The sequence below is a fragment of the Medicago sativa genome, chromosome 5 (assembly GCF_051527215.1).
Source record: "Medicago sativa cultivar Bolivia chromosome 5, Bolivia_mono, whole genome shotgun sequence".
In the NCBI taxonomy this organism is placed as follows: Eukaryota; Viridiplantae; Streptophyta; class Magnoliopsida; order Fabales; family Fabaceae; genus Medicago; species Medicago sativa.
The window spans coordinates 11709373-11724150 of record NC_140753.1 but is presented as its reverse complement, the minus strand read 5'-3'; the positions used below and the strand labels follow the sequence as shown (position 1 = coordinate 11724150).

Genomic DNA, 14778 nt, shown 5'->3' with positions numbered 1-14778 from the left:
TTCACTGTGAAATATAAGCTTAGATTCATGATCAGCGTGAAAATCCAAGCAAAATGGTATTTTAGTTTGTGAGATTTGGTGAAGAATTGAGATTTTAATTTTTGAAGTGATAATGATGTTGTTGTTGGTGTTTTACTTGAACTAGAGGAAGAAGAAGGAGTTGACCTCCTTCCTTCCTTGTTGACTGCGGGCCCCTCACCTTCTTTTGTTCCATATGCAGCTTGTTATTACACCCCATCTGTTTTAATTCTGCACCCTTGTTTTTGTTTAACTCTTTGATTTAGATCTTGTGGCTGTGATGAGCCCTTTAGTGATTAAGTTTGGACCCCTTGATGCATCAAGTGGTCCAGATTTAATCCAGCTGAGCCAATTTTGTTTTTATTTATTTCTTCACCATTTTTATTATTTTTTACACTATTTTTGGCACTTTAATGCCTCTTTTTTATTCATAAAAATTTATAATGTAAACTAAATGTAGTTAATTGATCATGAACTTTGTTTAAAGTTATGCTATGAGTAGTTATTTATTAGTTAATTTCTTTTCAATCTGTCAAACATTCTATCTTTACTAAATGTAGTATATTTTTATTATTATATTTACTTTAAATATGTTATAATTATGGAAAAAAGTATTAATCTAAGTTATTATACATTATATGATAATATAAATAGTTTTAATACGTTTTGTGAAACGTTTTGATTAATTCACACCGCGAAGACCGTTATTTGTATCGCAACGTCCGTTACAGCCGAAATCGCGACAACCTTAACGCGACCGCGACCGCGACCGTTTTTTAGAACCTTATAACAGGTTTTAAGGACCAAAATTTAAGTGATTAGTAATTGCAGTGGCTGTTTGAAAAGATTAGTAAGTTTAGGGGTAAAAACTCAAGTGACGTATATTTGCAAGGACTATTTGCATAAATAAGCCTAATTTTGTATCTATGCTATTATAATCAAATTCTCCATAGTAGTCCTGTGGATTAGTCCTGTGGATCCAGGATAAGCTTTGATATTGTCCTAGATTTTGGACCTACTTCAAAGCTACAAAATCAACTGATACATGTCCATTTTTTTATAAATGTTTTGGGATTTTATCTCTAGTGCATGTAGGACTTCTATTTTTGTTTTTGACATAAGGAATTTGATTTTCTCCAATGTTGATTGTTTGGCATTCTGTATAATAAACATTTTTAACATATACTATTGAGTTGACATCAGGTCATAAGAAAATTCAACTTATATTCATACAGAGCAAAAAGTGGATAGCATTATTTTGCTTATTATGCATATATAAGAAACTAGTCGGAATGAAAGTTGAAGAACATAATCAAGCAATTTGGCTTAAATGGTTAATGAACTTCACCAAATAACAAATTGTTCATATTTTACTTACCTTTCGGCCGAACTCTGGATTACCAAATGCTCTTAGGAACCCGAGGGTTAAAAAAAAATTAAAGTACATTTGATTAGACTATGCATAAAGAATTAAAAGCAAACATGATTTCAATATCATTTACATTAACTATTTCTTTTATCAATTATATTATAGCATTGACTCAAAAACAGGAATTTCCAAATTTCTAATCGATAGTGTTCATTAGAAGTTGAACAACTTAAGGAATTATTGATGGCTACGTCAAAAAATACCATGGACCAAACACCTGTGTTGATAAGCAGAAGCTGAAATCAAATGCAAGGTCAACTAATTTAAAAAGAAGAAAAGATTAAAGAACCATATACTCAGTTTAGTGCTCAACCACGAATGAAAAATAATAATTCATAAACATGTCATGTGCAAGCTGAATTAAAATTTAAAACTATAGTCTACAATATGAAGGACACTGTTTCAAAATGTACCTAAAATCCACTTATGGATTGAAGCAAAAGCAACCAATGAAGACAAAGACATTTGGTCTCGATGAAATTGTGCATACATAAAGTAGAACATTTAGTTTGAAATTTAGGAGACAAATTTGATAGTATATAGATTACATTATTCCAATGGTTGTTGATTTTGGTGTTTGGTATTAGTTTAGGCTTTGTTGGATGTAAAGATGATGAATGTGTTACATTAAAAATAGTAAAGAATTGGTACGTTGGGTAACATAAGCTTTATTTTATTGTTCATGCACATGTTTGCCCTACAAATTCTTCATCAACCGAACACCTACTCGTGTGCTTCTTCAAATAATCAATAATGGGTTTTAGATTTGCCAAACAACTTCCAAAAGCGGTGGCATTTAGAATGGGAAAGTGTTAGACTTTCCCATGATGGCCAAGTGAGTTTAACACCATAGATATATTACTTTTATATTTCAATGGCAGAGATGCTTTACTGGTTAATGTTTAGTGACTTATTGGTGATACATTTGGAAAATAATTGTGACCCCACACAAATAATAAACAAACGTTATTCTTATATCAATATTTTAATGATTGTGTTTGGGCCTGTGTGGACCGTGAGCTACAAGATCTTGGAGTTTGATTTTAAGCCCAAATTATTTTACTTTTGTATCACCTTATTTAATGATTGGATTATGGTTTTAGGAGCTATTTGGATTAAGCATATTTTTAGCTTATGCAAAATAGGTTACATAAATAAATAAGCAGTAAGTTTTTACGAAAGTTTGTGCATTTATTGCATTGAAAATTAAAGTTTTTACTTCTTTTTTTTTAAATATAATTTCTTCATAAGGAATGCTTAAATAGTGTCCGGGGCACTCGTTAACAAGGCTCAATTTTATTTTCTATTAACAATGTTTGAAGGTCTATTATTTTGTTTCTAAACACATGTACCAGAAACATGAGTGTGTTAGAATTATTCAATCCATTTAGATACCAATTCACAAACCCATAATCAACAACCATCTCTTCTCCTTCATCTTTTCATTTTGGTTGAAGTTAGGTTCGAGATGTCTTCTTCAAGCACCAGTAGCTCAAGAGGTTCATGGATTAAATATGGAACATGCTTTGCAAGTGTCCGAAAATTGCAGCCATCAGGGTGTCCATGACAGTTGAAAATCCCAATAGATTCTTCCCGATCCATTCTGCAAGTTGAAATTCATCCAATTAGAATTAGAAAAAAAAAGGTAAAAAAAACACCAAATTAAATAACTCATACTAATTACATCTTATATACACTTTAAAATTGATATTATAAATTTCATTAAAAATCCAGCAGCAATTTAACCTCTATATCCACTGATAGATCCGTTGGAAGAAATCCAGCTAGAGTGCAACAACTTTCGTTTTCAAAATCAATTTCCAAGAAATATTCATTACAGATCTATGGAATATCTTACCTTGCTTCAGCTGAAAAAGGATGAACCACCAAGTTGCAAACAACAAAGAAGAAAAAACAAGTTCCAGATCTGGAAGAATGCACCGATTCAGCTAGCTTTAATGGTTGTTTTCAATGATAGCTTTCTTCAATGTTAGAGTTTGTTTTATATGTTTTCTACCAGTGGAGTATGAGGTTCTGCAGAACTTATTCTACACTTCCAATTTTTTTCAAGTTCACATCATAACGAGGGGTAATTTAGTAAACAAATCGTCTAATATGATGGAGGTGTGTTTAACAGTGTTATATGAAAGGGGGGTGAAACAGAAAATACCAAAGATAAAATATATTATCACATTTTAATGTTTTTTTTAATCAAAAATAAAAAAACTGGCAAAACAGGCACGTGGCTGTTTAGAGAGGCCATTCCCATGGTGGGAAACTCTAAGACTTGTCCAGGCTAAATGCCACCTCCAAAAGCACGTCTTCTATATGATACCATGTCTTTCCATTTTGACTTACATCTAGTTATCAATTTCTCAATATTGAATTTCATTTTTTTTTAGTACTGAGTGGTTTTTAAATGGATAGACTTGACTAAAGCTTAATTGTTATGATTAATGATATGATTAGACCTACTCCTTTCACACAAAAAAAGAAGAAGATATGATTAGACCTACTTTTTTATTCTACAATCACAATGTTTTTGGCTATATTATTTTCTAGAATTGTAGATAGGAGTTTACTAGTAAAGATGTATAATTTAGTCATCATTTCAATAATATCTATAAGACTGAAATTAAAGGATAAACCTAAATGAAAAGTTTTATTTATTTATAAAAGAATGCTTGAAGAGTCACATGACACATTTTAAAAAATAGATAGATAGATTAGAAAAGTCTTCATTGTCAAGAATTGATGTTCAATTCAAATTTAAAATAGAATGATTTATTAATTAGTTTAATTTATGAGTTTAAAGATCACAAAGTATTGCACAAATGTTTGGTAAACAATGCATGTGAGTGTTGTAAATTTCGGATGTCAAATTTGATTTTTACTCATAAACAACTAAAGGTTAAAAGATCATACACCAACAATATAAATATATTTTGCACATCCATCGTATTATATTTCATTTACTTCATGTTAACTCTAGATTATCATGGACCCCATAAAAACAAATATGATTTTTATGCATAAATAAATGAAAAGAAAGAGTAGTTTAGAAAATTCAATTATTTTTATATTACATCAACAAAATTAAATGAGGTTAACAATTTTTCTTAATAATTTTATATATAGTTAGTTATTTTTCTTATAATAAATAAAATCCAAGTGGAGTAATTTAGAAATCAATTTAAGGGTCTCGTGGTGTTATATAACATATCACAAAAGGCGTGGCGTAAAGCAAGAAAATTGATTTTCTCACATTCAGTTTTTCTTAAACACACAATGAAATGACGCATTCATCCCTAACCGTAGCTAACTATTGTTGAAAAAAATCGGTTAATTATCGTTGTCTTTCAGCGGCAATTAACCACCATTGTTATCAATAAATGCAGACAGTGCAGTCTGCATTGCAAAACAAAGCCATTTTCGGCCTGTTATGACATGCAATTACAAACTGCAATTCCGTATGAAATAAAACCAATAGAATAACAACCACCAAGTCATGAACAACAACATTACATAATTTATCAATGATTCATTAACATTACACGAATACGGCGATAGTTAACGTTACACGAATGTTTGAAATTCAACAAAATGCAACACATTACACTAAATGACATAAAATCTCTCATGACATTCTAAGCACCTGTGGTTGGAACGAACACAGAGATGTAACACATTATTTTCAACCATCGTCCTAGACATAAATCGTATGTTGCCATCATCACGAATAACCCGAGGATAATAAATCGTTTTTTATATGTCTTCGTCTTTATCCGCCCCAAGATCTACACATGGTACCTGTACAAATACAAGAGATGTAGTATAATCTTCACCATGATACACAAAGTATTTGTTAAGCTCTGTCTTCAAGTCATCCATAATGTCGGTCGAAGTTAAGAAAACTTTAACCGTCTTCTTGAAAGTGGAATATCAGACATGACCTTCAATTTGTGCATTTTGAGACATGATGAACTTCGCAGAAATTAAAAAATAGCAAATATCAGAATAAAACAAAATGAAAGGTAAAACACATTATTACCGAAATATAAACATATATTTATATTAAATGCGAAACATCAATAACAAAGTAAAATGTAGGTGCCTTGTACACCAGATAAAAAGTCAAATATATATAATTTATAAAAGGTTAGTTACATATTTGCCACAAAAATATTGCGTTACATTATATTCCCTCTGTCCCATATTATAAGAAGAAAAAAATCACACTTATTAAAAAAACTAATTCATAGTAGTTTGCAACATAGTTTCTTGTGTTATCATAGAAATAATTTTTATAGGAAGATGTAAAAACAATTTTCATTGGTTATTCAGAAAATGAAAGAGAGAGCAAATTGAATGCACTTTGCATCTAATTTTCCTTTGAAAAAGATAATTTTTTGAAACAACATAATTAAATATGATAAAAGTTGGTATTTTTTGCTTATAATTTGGGACAAAGAAAATGACCTTTTTTTTTTGCTTATAATTTGGGACGGAGGGAGTATATCACAAAAAATATGTTGGTGTAATATCGACCAAAAAAGGATGAAAACCGACAAAAAAAGTGTCATATTTCATCTAATGAAATTAATTCATCTTCATCTTTCGCAATAACTTAAAATTCTTCATTTGCTTTTTGAGAAGTGTCACATAAAATTGGATTGACTCAGTTTGGTTCTTTTTTGGATGACGATGGTTTGTGCATTTTTCAATTATGATGAAGTCTTGGAACCAAATCCAAAAATTCAAATTCACACGACGATGCCTCTTCGCTGTCGTGTAGCTTCTACTCCGTAGATGATGGAGGTAGTGAATATTCATTTTTCAAAAAAAAAAAAAGAAAGAAAGAAGAATAACGGTAGTTAACTACTGCTGATTTTGATCGCAACGGTAATTAACTACTGTTGGTTTGTGTCAGCTTTAGTTAACTAATGCGGAGGTAACAAGGTATTTTCCACGTGTTTTTAAGAAAAAACACATGTTAGAAAAGCAAATTTTCGAAAAGCAAACACAAAAGGAGGCGAGGCCCAATTAGAATTAAACACGAGAAGAAATTGTGGCCACTATAAATAATAAATACATAACAAAGAAACCCTAATTCAAATTCCCGATCATCAGAATCAGAGGATTGTATTTTCATCTAAGCCGTCGTTCAGCACAGACAGGTACGATAAGCTTTTCTCCATCATCTATAATTAATTAGCATCATTATAAAATTAGGCGATTTTCATCGTTTTTAAAATTAGGGTTTTGGTTTCGATTTGTAATTAGGGATTTATGATGTGGAGGGGTAATTCAGTGCGGGTTTGTAAGTGTCGTCTGGTTTCGATTAATTTTTTTGAGTATGAGTTGGAAGAGGTTTCTAGGTATAATATCCGGTAGCCTTCTGCTCGCTCCTTTAATGGATGGGAGGCCCATCCCGTCCCGTCATGTGCTGGTACAGTAGATCTGTTGGGGGCTGGGTGTTGTGCTCTGTCCGGTGGGACTTCTTTCTCTCGGCCGCCCATCTGCTGGGGAGTTGGTTTTGAGTGTCGAGGCGCATATCGGCTTGGTTTTGGTGCTCTTGAGGTTGTCACTCTTCTACTCCGTTTCTTTTTATAAGAAACAATTGAGTTTTGTAATTGATGTATCTAGTCTATTTTATAACGAGATACATTAACTATAAGTCAAAAGTCAAAGTCAATTGTTTCTTATAACGAGGGCCGGAGGGAGTATTTACTATATTTTAATAACTGTGTTTGTTATTGCTTGCAGTGGCAATGAAGAGGTGTAAAAAGCTTAAGAGTGACTTGCCTGCAATGAAGAGGTGTACGAAGCTTGAGAGTGAGTTGCCTGATAGTATTATATCTTATATCTTTTCCAAGTTAGCTTTGAAGGATTTGGTGAAAACTAGTGCATTGTCCAAACGATGGGTTCACGAATGGGGATTAAGGACCGACCTCAACTTTGATCGTCATACCATGTTTGACTATAACACAATTCAAGACTTACCAAACACCCTTCCAAACTTTCAAAGATTTCACTTTCAATCTGAATTTGCCACAAGATTGGATCAATTTATGCTCCATTATAAAGGTGCCATCATCCGTTCAATCCGAGTAAAATTTCCATTTGTACAATCTGACCACGGGGATGTCATTAATAGATTGATCTCCAAAGGAATTGCCAAGGGTGTCAATCGAATTGAACTTCTCTTGTCAGCTGAATCTACTGATTCTGTTTTGACATACATATTTCCCCTTTCTCTCTTATCAGGCAATGATTCTCTGACGTATCTGCACCTACAAGACTGCCTCATTGTAGAAGCTCTGGATTACTCTGGATTCAATAATTTGAGAACTCTTGTGTTGCATCTAATTTTTGTGCCGCGGAAACTACTTCAGAGTCTGTGCTCCAATTGCACCCATCTTGTAGACTTGACCCTTGATGGTTGTGAGTTCAATTCTAGCTTGATAATAAACAGTTCATCATTGCTTCGTTTGAACATTGTTAATTGTGCGGTTTACTTTCCAAAGTATCTAACTATCATTGCATCAAATCTCTCATCCTTTGAATATTCTTGTAATGATGATTTCCCAACACACCCAATCAACATTCAGGCTCATATGTTATCCAAGTTTAGCTTTAGAGGTACTCAATTTTCTAAACCTGTTGGGTTTTCTGGGTTGAAAAACGTAACAGCAATTGTGTTTAATGGACTACTAACTGAAAATCTATCCACGCACATCTTGCCTCATTTGTTTTCTGAATGTCTTCAACTTGAAGACGTCACCTTTAAGAATTGCCTGCTCATAAGTTCAATAAAAATTACCTGTCCAAAGTTACGTCATTTGAACATAATTGGTTGTGGCGGGGCGAATGATTCTCCTTCTGAGTTAGCTATTGATGCATTGAATCTCTCATCCTTTGAGTATAGTCATTTGAACATAATTGGTTGTGGCGGGTCGAATGATTCTCTTTCTGAGTTAGCTATTGATGCATTGAATCTCTCATCCTTTAAATATAGTACTTACACCACGAGGATAATTTCTTTTACGGCCCCAAGATTATTCAAGGTTTTCTGGAATACAGCTCAGAGAAGGACAGCACCACACCTCTTTGATCCGATTGCAAGTTTACCACATATTGAGAATTTAGCTATGAACATCTGCACTTCACAGGTGAGTCACTCAAAACCCGTGTTTGCTAGTTGGTGTTTATTGGTTGTATATAGGTTGCCACTCTCGGATAGCGTTTGGTCCCAAATTTGAGACAACGGAATAGTGCATTGCAGCACTGCCTAGGTTTTTTTTTTGGTAGTGGCCGGGGTTCGAACCCCGGACCTTGCATATATTATGCATTGTCCATACCAACTGAGCCAAGCTCACGAGGACACTGCCTAGGTTTCTTTTAATTAATTTGATCATTAGTTGCTTTTAATTCACTTTAAATATAACTATTGTACACAGATAAAGGAATTAACGAAGGTCTTGGTTCGATTTCAAAATCTTAGACAATTGGAGTTACTTATCGAGGGAGCATATGATCCTAGTATGGACTATTTTTGGATTTTAGATATTGCAATGGCTTCTCAGCTTCTCCAAAAACTTTCTCTGACAGTAAGTTATTCAAACTCTATTTTTTTTTTTTTTTGCTGTTCACTTTTTTTAACTTGAATGGAACTTGAAGTTTATTTTCCTAATTTAATACTTGCAATGTGTTTGTCTGCATGTATCAAGAAGTTTATAAATTAGAAGCTTATTTTATATTTTCTGCAATTCTTCATGTATCAAGAAATTTTTAAACTAAAACTAATTTTATATCAGAAAATAATAGACAATTTTGCAGATAGATTAACATCAGATGATTTCTAATGATCTTGATTGATAACTTAATAAATGATTATTGTAATCTTTTTATTTACTTTCTTAAATTAATTGGTAAATTTTTATGTGTATATCTCCGTAAGCATAACTCAGTTTGAAGAGATAATGTATTGTAATATTTAGGGTCTAAAGTTCGAACATTAGGCTACTCGACCATTTTTTTTTTTTGTATACTGAAAATAGGAATCTAAAATTTAACTCAATTAGTAACTCCTGTATCGTTAATTGCAAAGAAGTATAATAGAATTGTACTTTCACTTTTTGAGTTATAAAGTGAATTGTATAAGTCTTGGAATGTGTAACATAGGTGGGAATATATTAGACCATCCTCAATGAGTCTCAAGATTCGGTACCTTTTAAGTACCCCATTGGAGAGAAATTTATTTGGGGTTCTATAGGATCTAGGGTGTCATTTCTTAAGTGCTACCCACACTTTTTTAATATTAAAAAATTGATGTGTAATGATAAAAAGTTATTGATTCGTGGGTTCCATTTAAGAAATTTGTGAGATGTGAGTTGGGGTGATTGAGTTTTTATTAAGTACTACTATTAAAAAAATTATAAATGAGTGATGTGTACACTTGATGGGAGACCCATTTAAGTACTCAAAAATGGATGCCCCCATTGTAGATGCTCTTTCAAATCCTCTCTCCTCTCTCAATTTAACTGCAACCTCTCTTTTAATTCTATTGATAGATTCTCTCTATTTAAGTTTATGCAATTACGGCAAACAACAATCATACCTCTATTGGGATTTGACAAATTTGAGCGTAGAAAACTGGACAAAAAGTGAAATTCTTGTTTTTTTTTTTGTTGGCTTGGGTTCGAACCCCGGACCTTGCATATATTATGCATTGTCCATACCAACTGAGCTAAGCTCACGAGGTCAAATTCTTGTCCTTTATTAAATCACAACACGTTCACATTACAAGTTGTCTAAAATACTAAAAATTATAATATAAAACAAACATCAAGTATAAATACAACGAAATATAATAAAAAAAAGTTGTGTTATTTGAATATCTATTTATATTACGACTTTTGTGCAACCATAATTTTACAAAGAAAATGGGGTATTGAAATAAAATCCAAAGCAATAGAAAGAGATAGCAAAAACATAATGTGAGTATGAGAGTGAAAGTTGTCACAAAAGTTGTCAAAAAGTGGTTGTTCAAATATCATTTCTCAATAAAATCACGTAGTGTCCATTTTCCGTTAATCATATATAATACTCGGTATTTTTTTAGTGCAATAACATTTTTTAATATATATTAATTATTAGTTTGAACCCCTAATTAGAAGCAAAAAGAAAAAAGGGAAACCAAGTTAAACGAAACATGATAAAAGCATAACAATTTTTCTCTAAATAAACATAACACTTTTTATTTAATACATTTATTTTGTATTAAACATTTTAATAATCAACATGATAAAAGTATTTTATCGTAATCCATGTTTTAATACATTTATATTTTATTATTAAAAAAACATTAATCTTTTATTTTAAATTGTAATAAAATATAAGGGGTAAAATTGGTATTTAAATAAAATAATAAGGGTAAAATATGAAGAAAAAAGAATAAGCTATAATCTGTAAGCTCAAATGCTATTTGAAAGTGGCTGAAAAATAAGCTATAAACTCGTTGAAAAGACTGTTACCAAACAGATACGAGTTTATAAGCTATAAGCTCATTTATTGACGTAACCAAACAGTGTCCAAATCTAATATTTCATGGCTTATGCTTTGTTCGACAAAAAATAACGAATAATTGATAAGTTAACTTATAGTTAATTAGCAATTTGAATTTTGAAGTTTCGGATAAAATTAAGTGGTTGAATTAACCGATAAATAAAAATTACTTAAAAATATGTAAAAATATATTTCATGTGTTTGTGTTCAATTTCTCCTTTGCTATTTTTTATAAAATTTTAATTAATTAAAAATCTTGTTCATCAAACTAGATTGGTTTTTCAAAACTGTTGGGTCACTGATTTTCATCGGTTTTGATTGACCAGTTCATTCCCGTTCCAATGCATGACTGATTTCAGTCGAACAGGTCCAACCGGACGGTCCTATTTTTTAAACACTGATTTATGGTTTGTAAAGGGTGTGTAGACCCGAAGGTGAACTTGGGGTTTTTGGTTTGTTGTTGGAAAAAATGGGCCGGCCTGTACAGCTTTACACACGAATTCTTCTATCTGTTTGACCATGTATTATGTTATGACCCCCACTTTCACCCACTACCTGACTATGTATTGTGTTAAATGCCAATTTTATTTTATTTGACAAAGGTGTCAAATTACCGAATTGAATAGTGCATATTGTTTACAAAATTGAATGTGTAAGCTTTCTTGTGTTTCGTATGTGTCATTTATCGTACTAAATAACAGTGCTCAAGAAGGGTAATATAGGATGTGATATTCTTACCGAATTGAATAGTGCATATTGTTTACAAAATTGAATGTGTAAGCTTTCTTGTGTTTCGTATGTGTCATTTATCGTACTAAATAACAGTGCTCAAGAAGGGTAATATAGGATGTGATATTCTTTTTTCGTCTCTTTCTTGTGTTCCAAAGAGCGTGACTGCGTGAGATGAGGTTTAGAAGGGTAATGGAGGGAGAATGATTTTTGGGTGAAAGATTTGAGTTTGATGAATTATTTTTGGGTAGACATAGATAAATGTGAAGGTTAAGGATAAATAATTGTTAAAACTGATTAAATGATTAAGAAACACAATAAGAAATATTCTATAAAATTATTTCTATAAAATTATTACACATGATAAGAAACACAAAATAAGAAATATTCTCTAAAATTCCGAGTATCTAATTCATTGAAAAGTTAATGATTAAATGTAACGCGCGCATTCTAATACATTATTTCTATATTTGATTCATTAACTTGTGCCTTAAGGGCACAAGTTAGTATTTTCCATTGTTGTATGATGTTTGATTTTTTGTTTCTATTTATATGCCCTTTTGATTTAAGGTTCAATTTGTCAATTATACATTTTCTAAATTATTCGTATATGTTTTTTTTTTCAATAATAAGTTTTTTTTTTTTTTTTTTTTTTTTTTAAAAAAACACAAGCTTTTGTTACCTATAATAATGGATCCCATATATGTATTTGAAAAATTCATGTTTTTTTAAACAGGTTGCATTTACCTATAACAATAGATCAATGACAAGATATTCTATAAATAACTTAATGAAATTTTAAAATTTTCATATATGTAATATTGTTATCGTTATTTTTCAATTTTCAGATTAGAAATCTACATTCGGAACATTCACATAAAGTTGGATCTAAGAGGCAAAAAAGAGAATATACAGGGTTTTCTCATAACGATTTGAAACATGTGGAATTTCGTGGTTGTGTTGGCTCCATAAATGTTATTGAGTTAGCTAGTCACCTATTGAGGAATGCAAATTCGCTCAGAAAAATGACTTTCAGTTCTCGTGACAAAGCCTATATTGGAGCTGGTAGATGGACCAAAGACACCATTGCTCGTGAAATAGGTCGTAGAAGGATTAATTTTTGTGGTGGCGGTTGTTGGTTTGGAGAGAATGTTATTCATGAGATGCTTAAAGATGAAGTAAAGGAACATTGCCGGCTTATAATTTTGTAGTATTATTTTATCCATTTATTTTTGGTAATAAATCCATTTATAAAAACTTATAATTTACTTTATTTATGAATTACAATATTAACTATCCTTTTTTGGGTGTTTTTATTTTGGGTTTTGCTAGAAGACACCTTTTATGAAGGTGTCTTTTAGCAAGTTATTTTATGATCATTTTTATGAAGGTGTCTTTTAGTAAAATTATAACTAAAAAGTGAAAATCACACCTTGAGGTGTGGGTTGCTAAAAGACAGTGGCTTTTAGCAAAACCCTTTTATTTTTATATGAAGGAATGGTTCATTTTATTTTAAATTGATTTTTAAGCAAAGCGGCATCGCTTTGTCTTTGTTCATATATATTTTTTTTAAATTAGAATTAGAAAGGTCAAACCCACTTGGGATGATCTGGTGGTATTGACTTGAGATCTAGTAGTGTGTTTCTCTCAAGGTTTTAGGTTCGATTTTCCAAAGTCAATTTGAGTCGGTTAATTTAGCTTCTTTAAAAGAAGAATTAGAAAAGGTTGCAAAATTAAAAAAGGATAGAAAGAAACTTGCTCCATCCACTTTCCTTTTTGTCTTTCAGGCACATCTATCCATCTATCTGGAAAACCGTTTTTTTTTTATAGGCCTATTAAGTATATAATATTTGAGGGAAAAAACCGATTTTTACGTCTCAAATTTACGATTCAATGAATCGCGTTAGCGTGAGAGAGAAATTGAAATCGTGAATCCTTTCTTCTGCGATTCCAAGGTTCACCCTTCTTTTGCTTCTTTTTTGCAATTCTTCTCAATTCTAAATTCTTCTTTGCAATCGATTGCTTTCCCATGTGTCATGACTGATGTAACATATGTTATCAGTTGGATTGAAATTTTCTAAATCGTGATCGTTTGTGTTGTGTTGTCTCCACACCGTTTTGATTTTGTTGTTGCCCGCCTTTTGCTTTTGATTGAGGGTCACTGACATGCTAAGGATTTGGTAAGGAAACATCATCCTTTCTTTATTTTTATCATGGAAACTCGTTGTCCTTTCTCAAAAGCATCACTTTTTTGGAATCGTCTGGGTTATGAGATATGTGTTATCTCTGAAGCGTCCAGTCATTCGGGAGGTATTTGGGTGCTGAAAAGTAAAGGTTGCGATTATGATATTACTGTGATAGATGTCTACTTTCAAGCGGTCACCATTTACATTAAAAATGTGGATTGTATGTGGCTTTGCTCTGCTAACTATGGTAGCCCTCAACTAGTCAATTGTGAAAATTATGGAGTTACCTTACTTCTATTCGTGAAAATATTTTGAGTCCTTGGGTTATGATAGGAGATTTCAACTACCTTGGGTTATGATAGGAGATTTCAACTAAGTCTTTCATCCCTCTGAGATAAAGGGAGACATCTTTACGGCTAGACAAGCTGAGAAGTTTTCTAATATGATAGAGCAATGTAATCTTATTGACCTTGGAGCTACAGGTAGTACTTATACTTGGACTCGTAAGGAACGAGGGATTTTGAAGGTTGTTAAAAGGTTGGACATGGCCTTTGGTGATTGTTGGCGTACTATTTTTCCAGAAGCTTATGTAGAGAACTTGACACAGAATTATTCCGACCATCGCCCTTAAGGGGTGTCGGTTTTGTTTCAGCTAAACATGTGCGACCGTTTTGCTTTCAAGCTGCTTGGCTAACACATAAAGATTTTCCAGATGTAGTCTATAAATCTTGGTATAAAGGTGAACATATTGTACCCGCGAGCCTTGAGCATATTCGGTTAGATGCAACTACATTCAACAAAGATGTGTTTGGTGTCATTCATAAACGGAAAGGTACTCTTGCGGAGAAA

General features: G+C 32.0%; 1 protein-coding gene across 2 annotated transcripts; it reads left to right on the top strand.

The window, feature by feature from the left end:
- The first annotated feature begins 6555 nt into the window (after nt 1-6555).
- On the top strand, nt 6556-13039 carry LOC146920047 (uncharacterized). Of its 2 annotated transcripts, XM_085713439.1 has the most exons (5): nt 6556-6624; nt 6731-7027; nt 7214-8619; nt 8908-9057; nt 12592-13039. In XM_085713439.1, exons 3-5 carry the CDS (start codon nt 7219-7221, stop codon nt 12952-12954), a joined length of 1914 nt encoding a protein of 637 aa, XP_085569565.1. In that variant the 5' UTR covers nt 6556-6624; nt 6731-7027; nt 7214-7218; the 3' UTR covers nt 12955-13039. The 2 variants fall into 2 exon arrangements, with proteins under 2 accessions (XP_085569565.1, XP_085569564.1); XM_085713438.1 differs by lacking the exon at nt 6731-7027.
- Nucleotides 13040-14778: the final 1739 nt, after the last annotated feature.

Coding starts and splice junctions, on each gene's coding strand:
- LOC146920047 (XM_085713438.1), top strand. CDS start 7,219: ATGAAGAGGTGTAAAAAGCTTAAGAGTGACTTGCCTGCAATGAAGAGG. Junction 8,620..8,907: donor TGAACATCTGCACTTCACAG/GTGAGTCACTCA, acceptor TATTGTACACAG/ATAAAGGAATTAACGAAGGT. Junction 9,058..12,591: donor TCCAAAAACTTTCTCTGACA/GTAAGTTATTCA, acceptor TTCAATTTTCAG/ATTAGAAATCTACATTCGGA.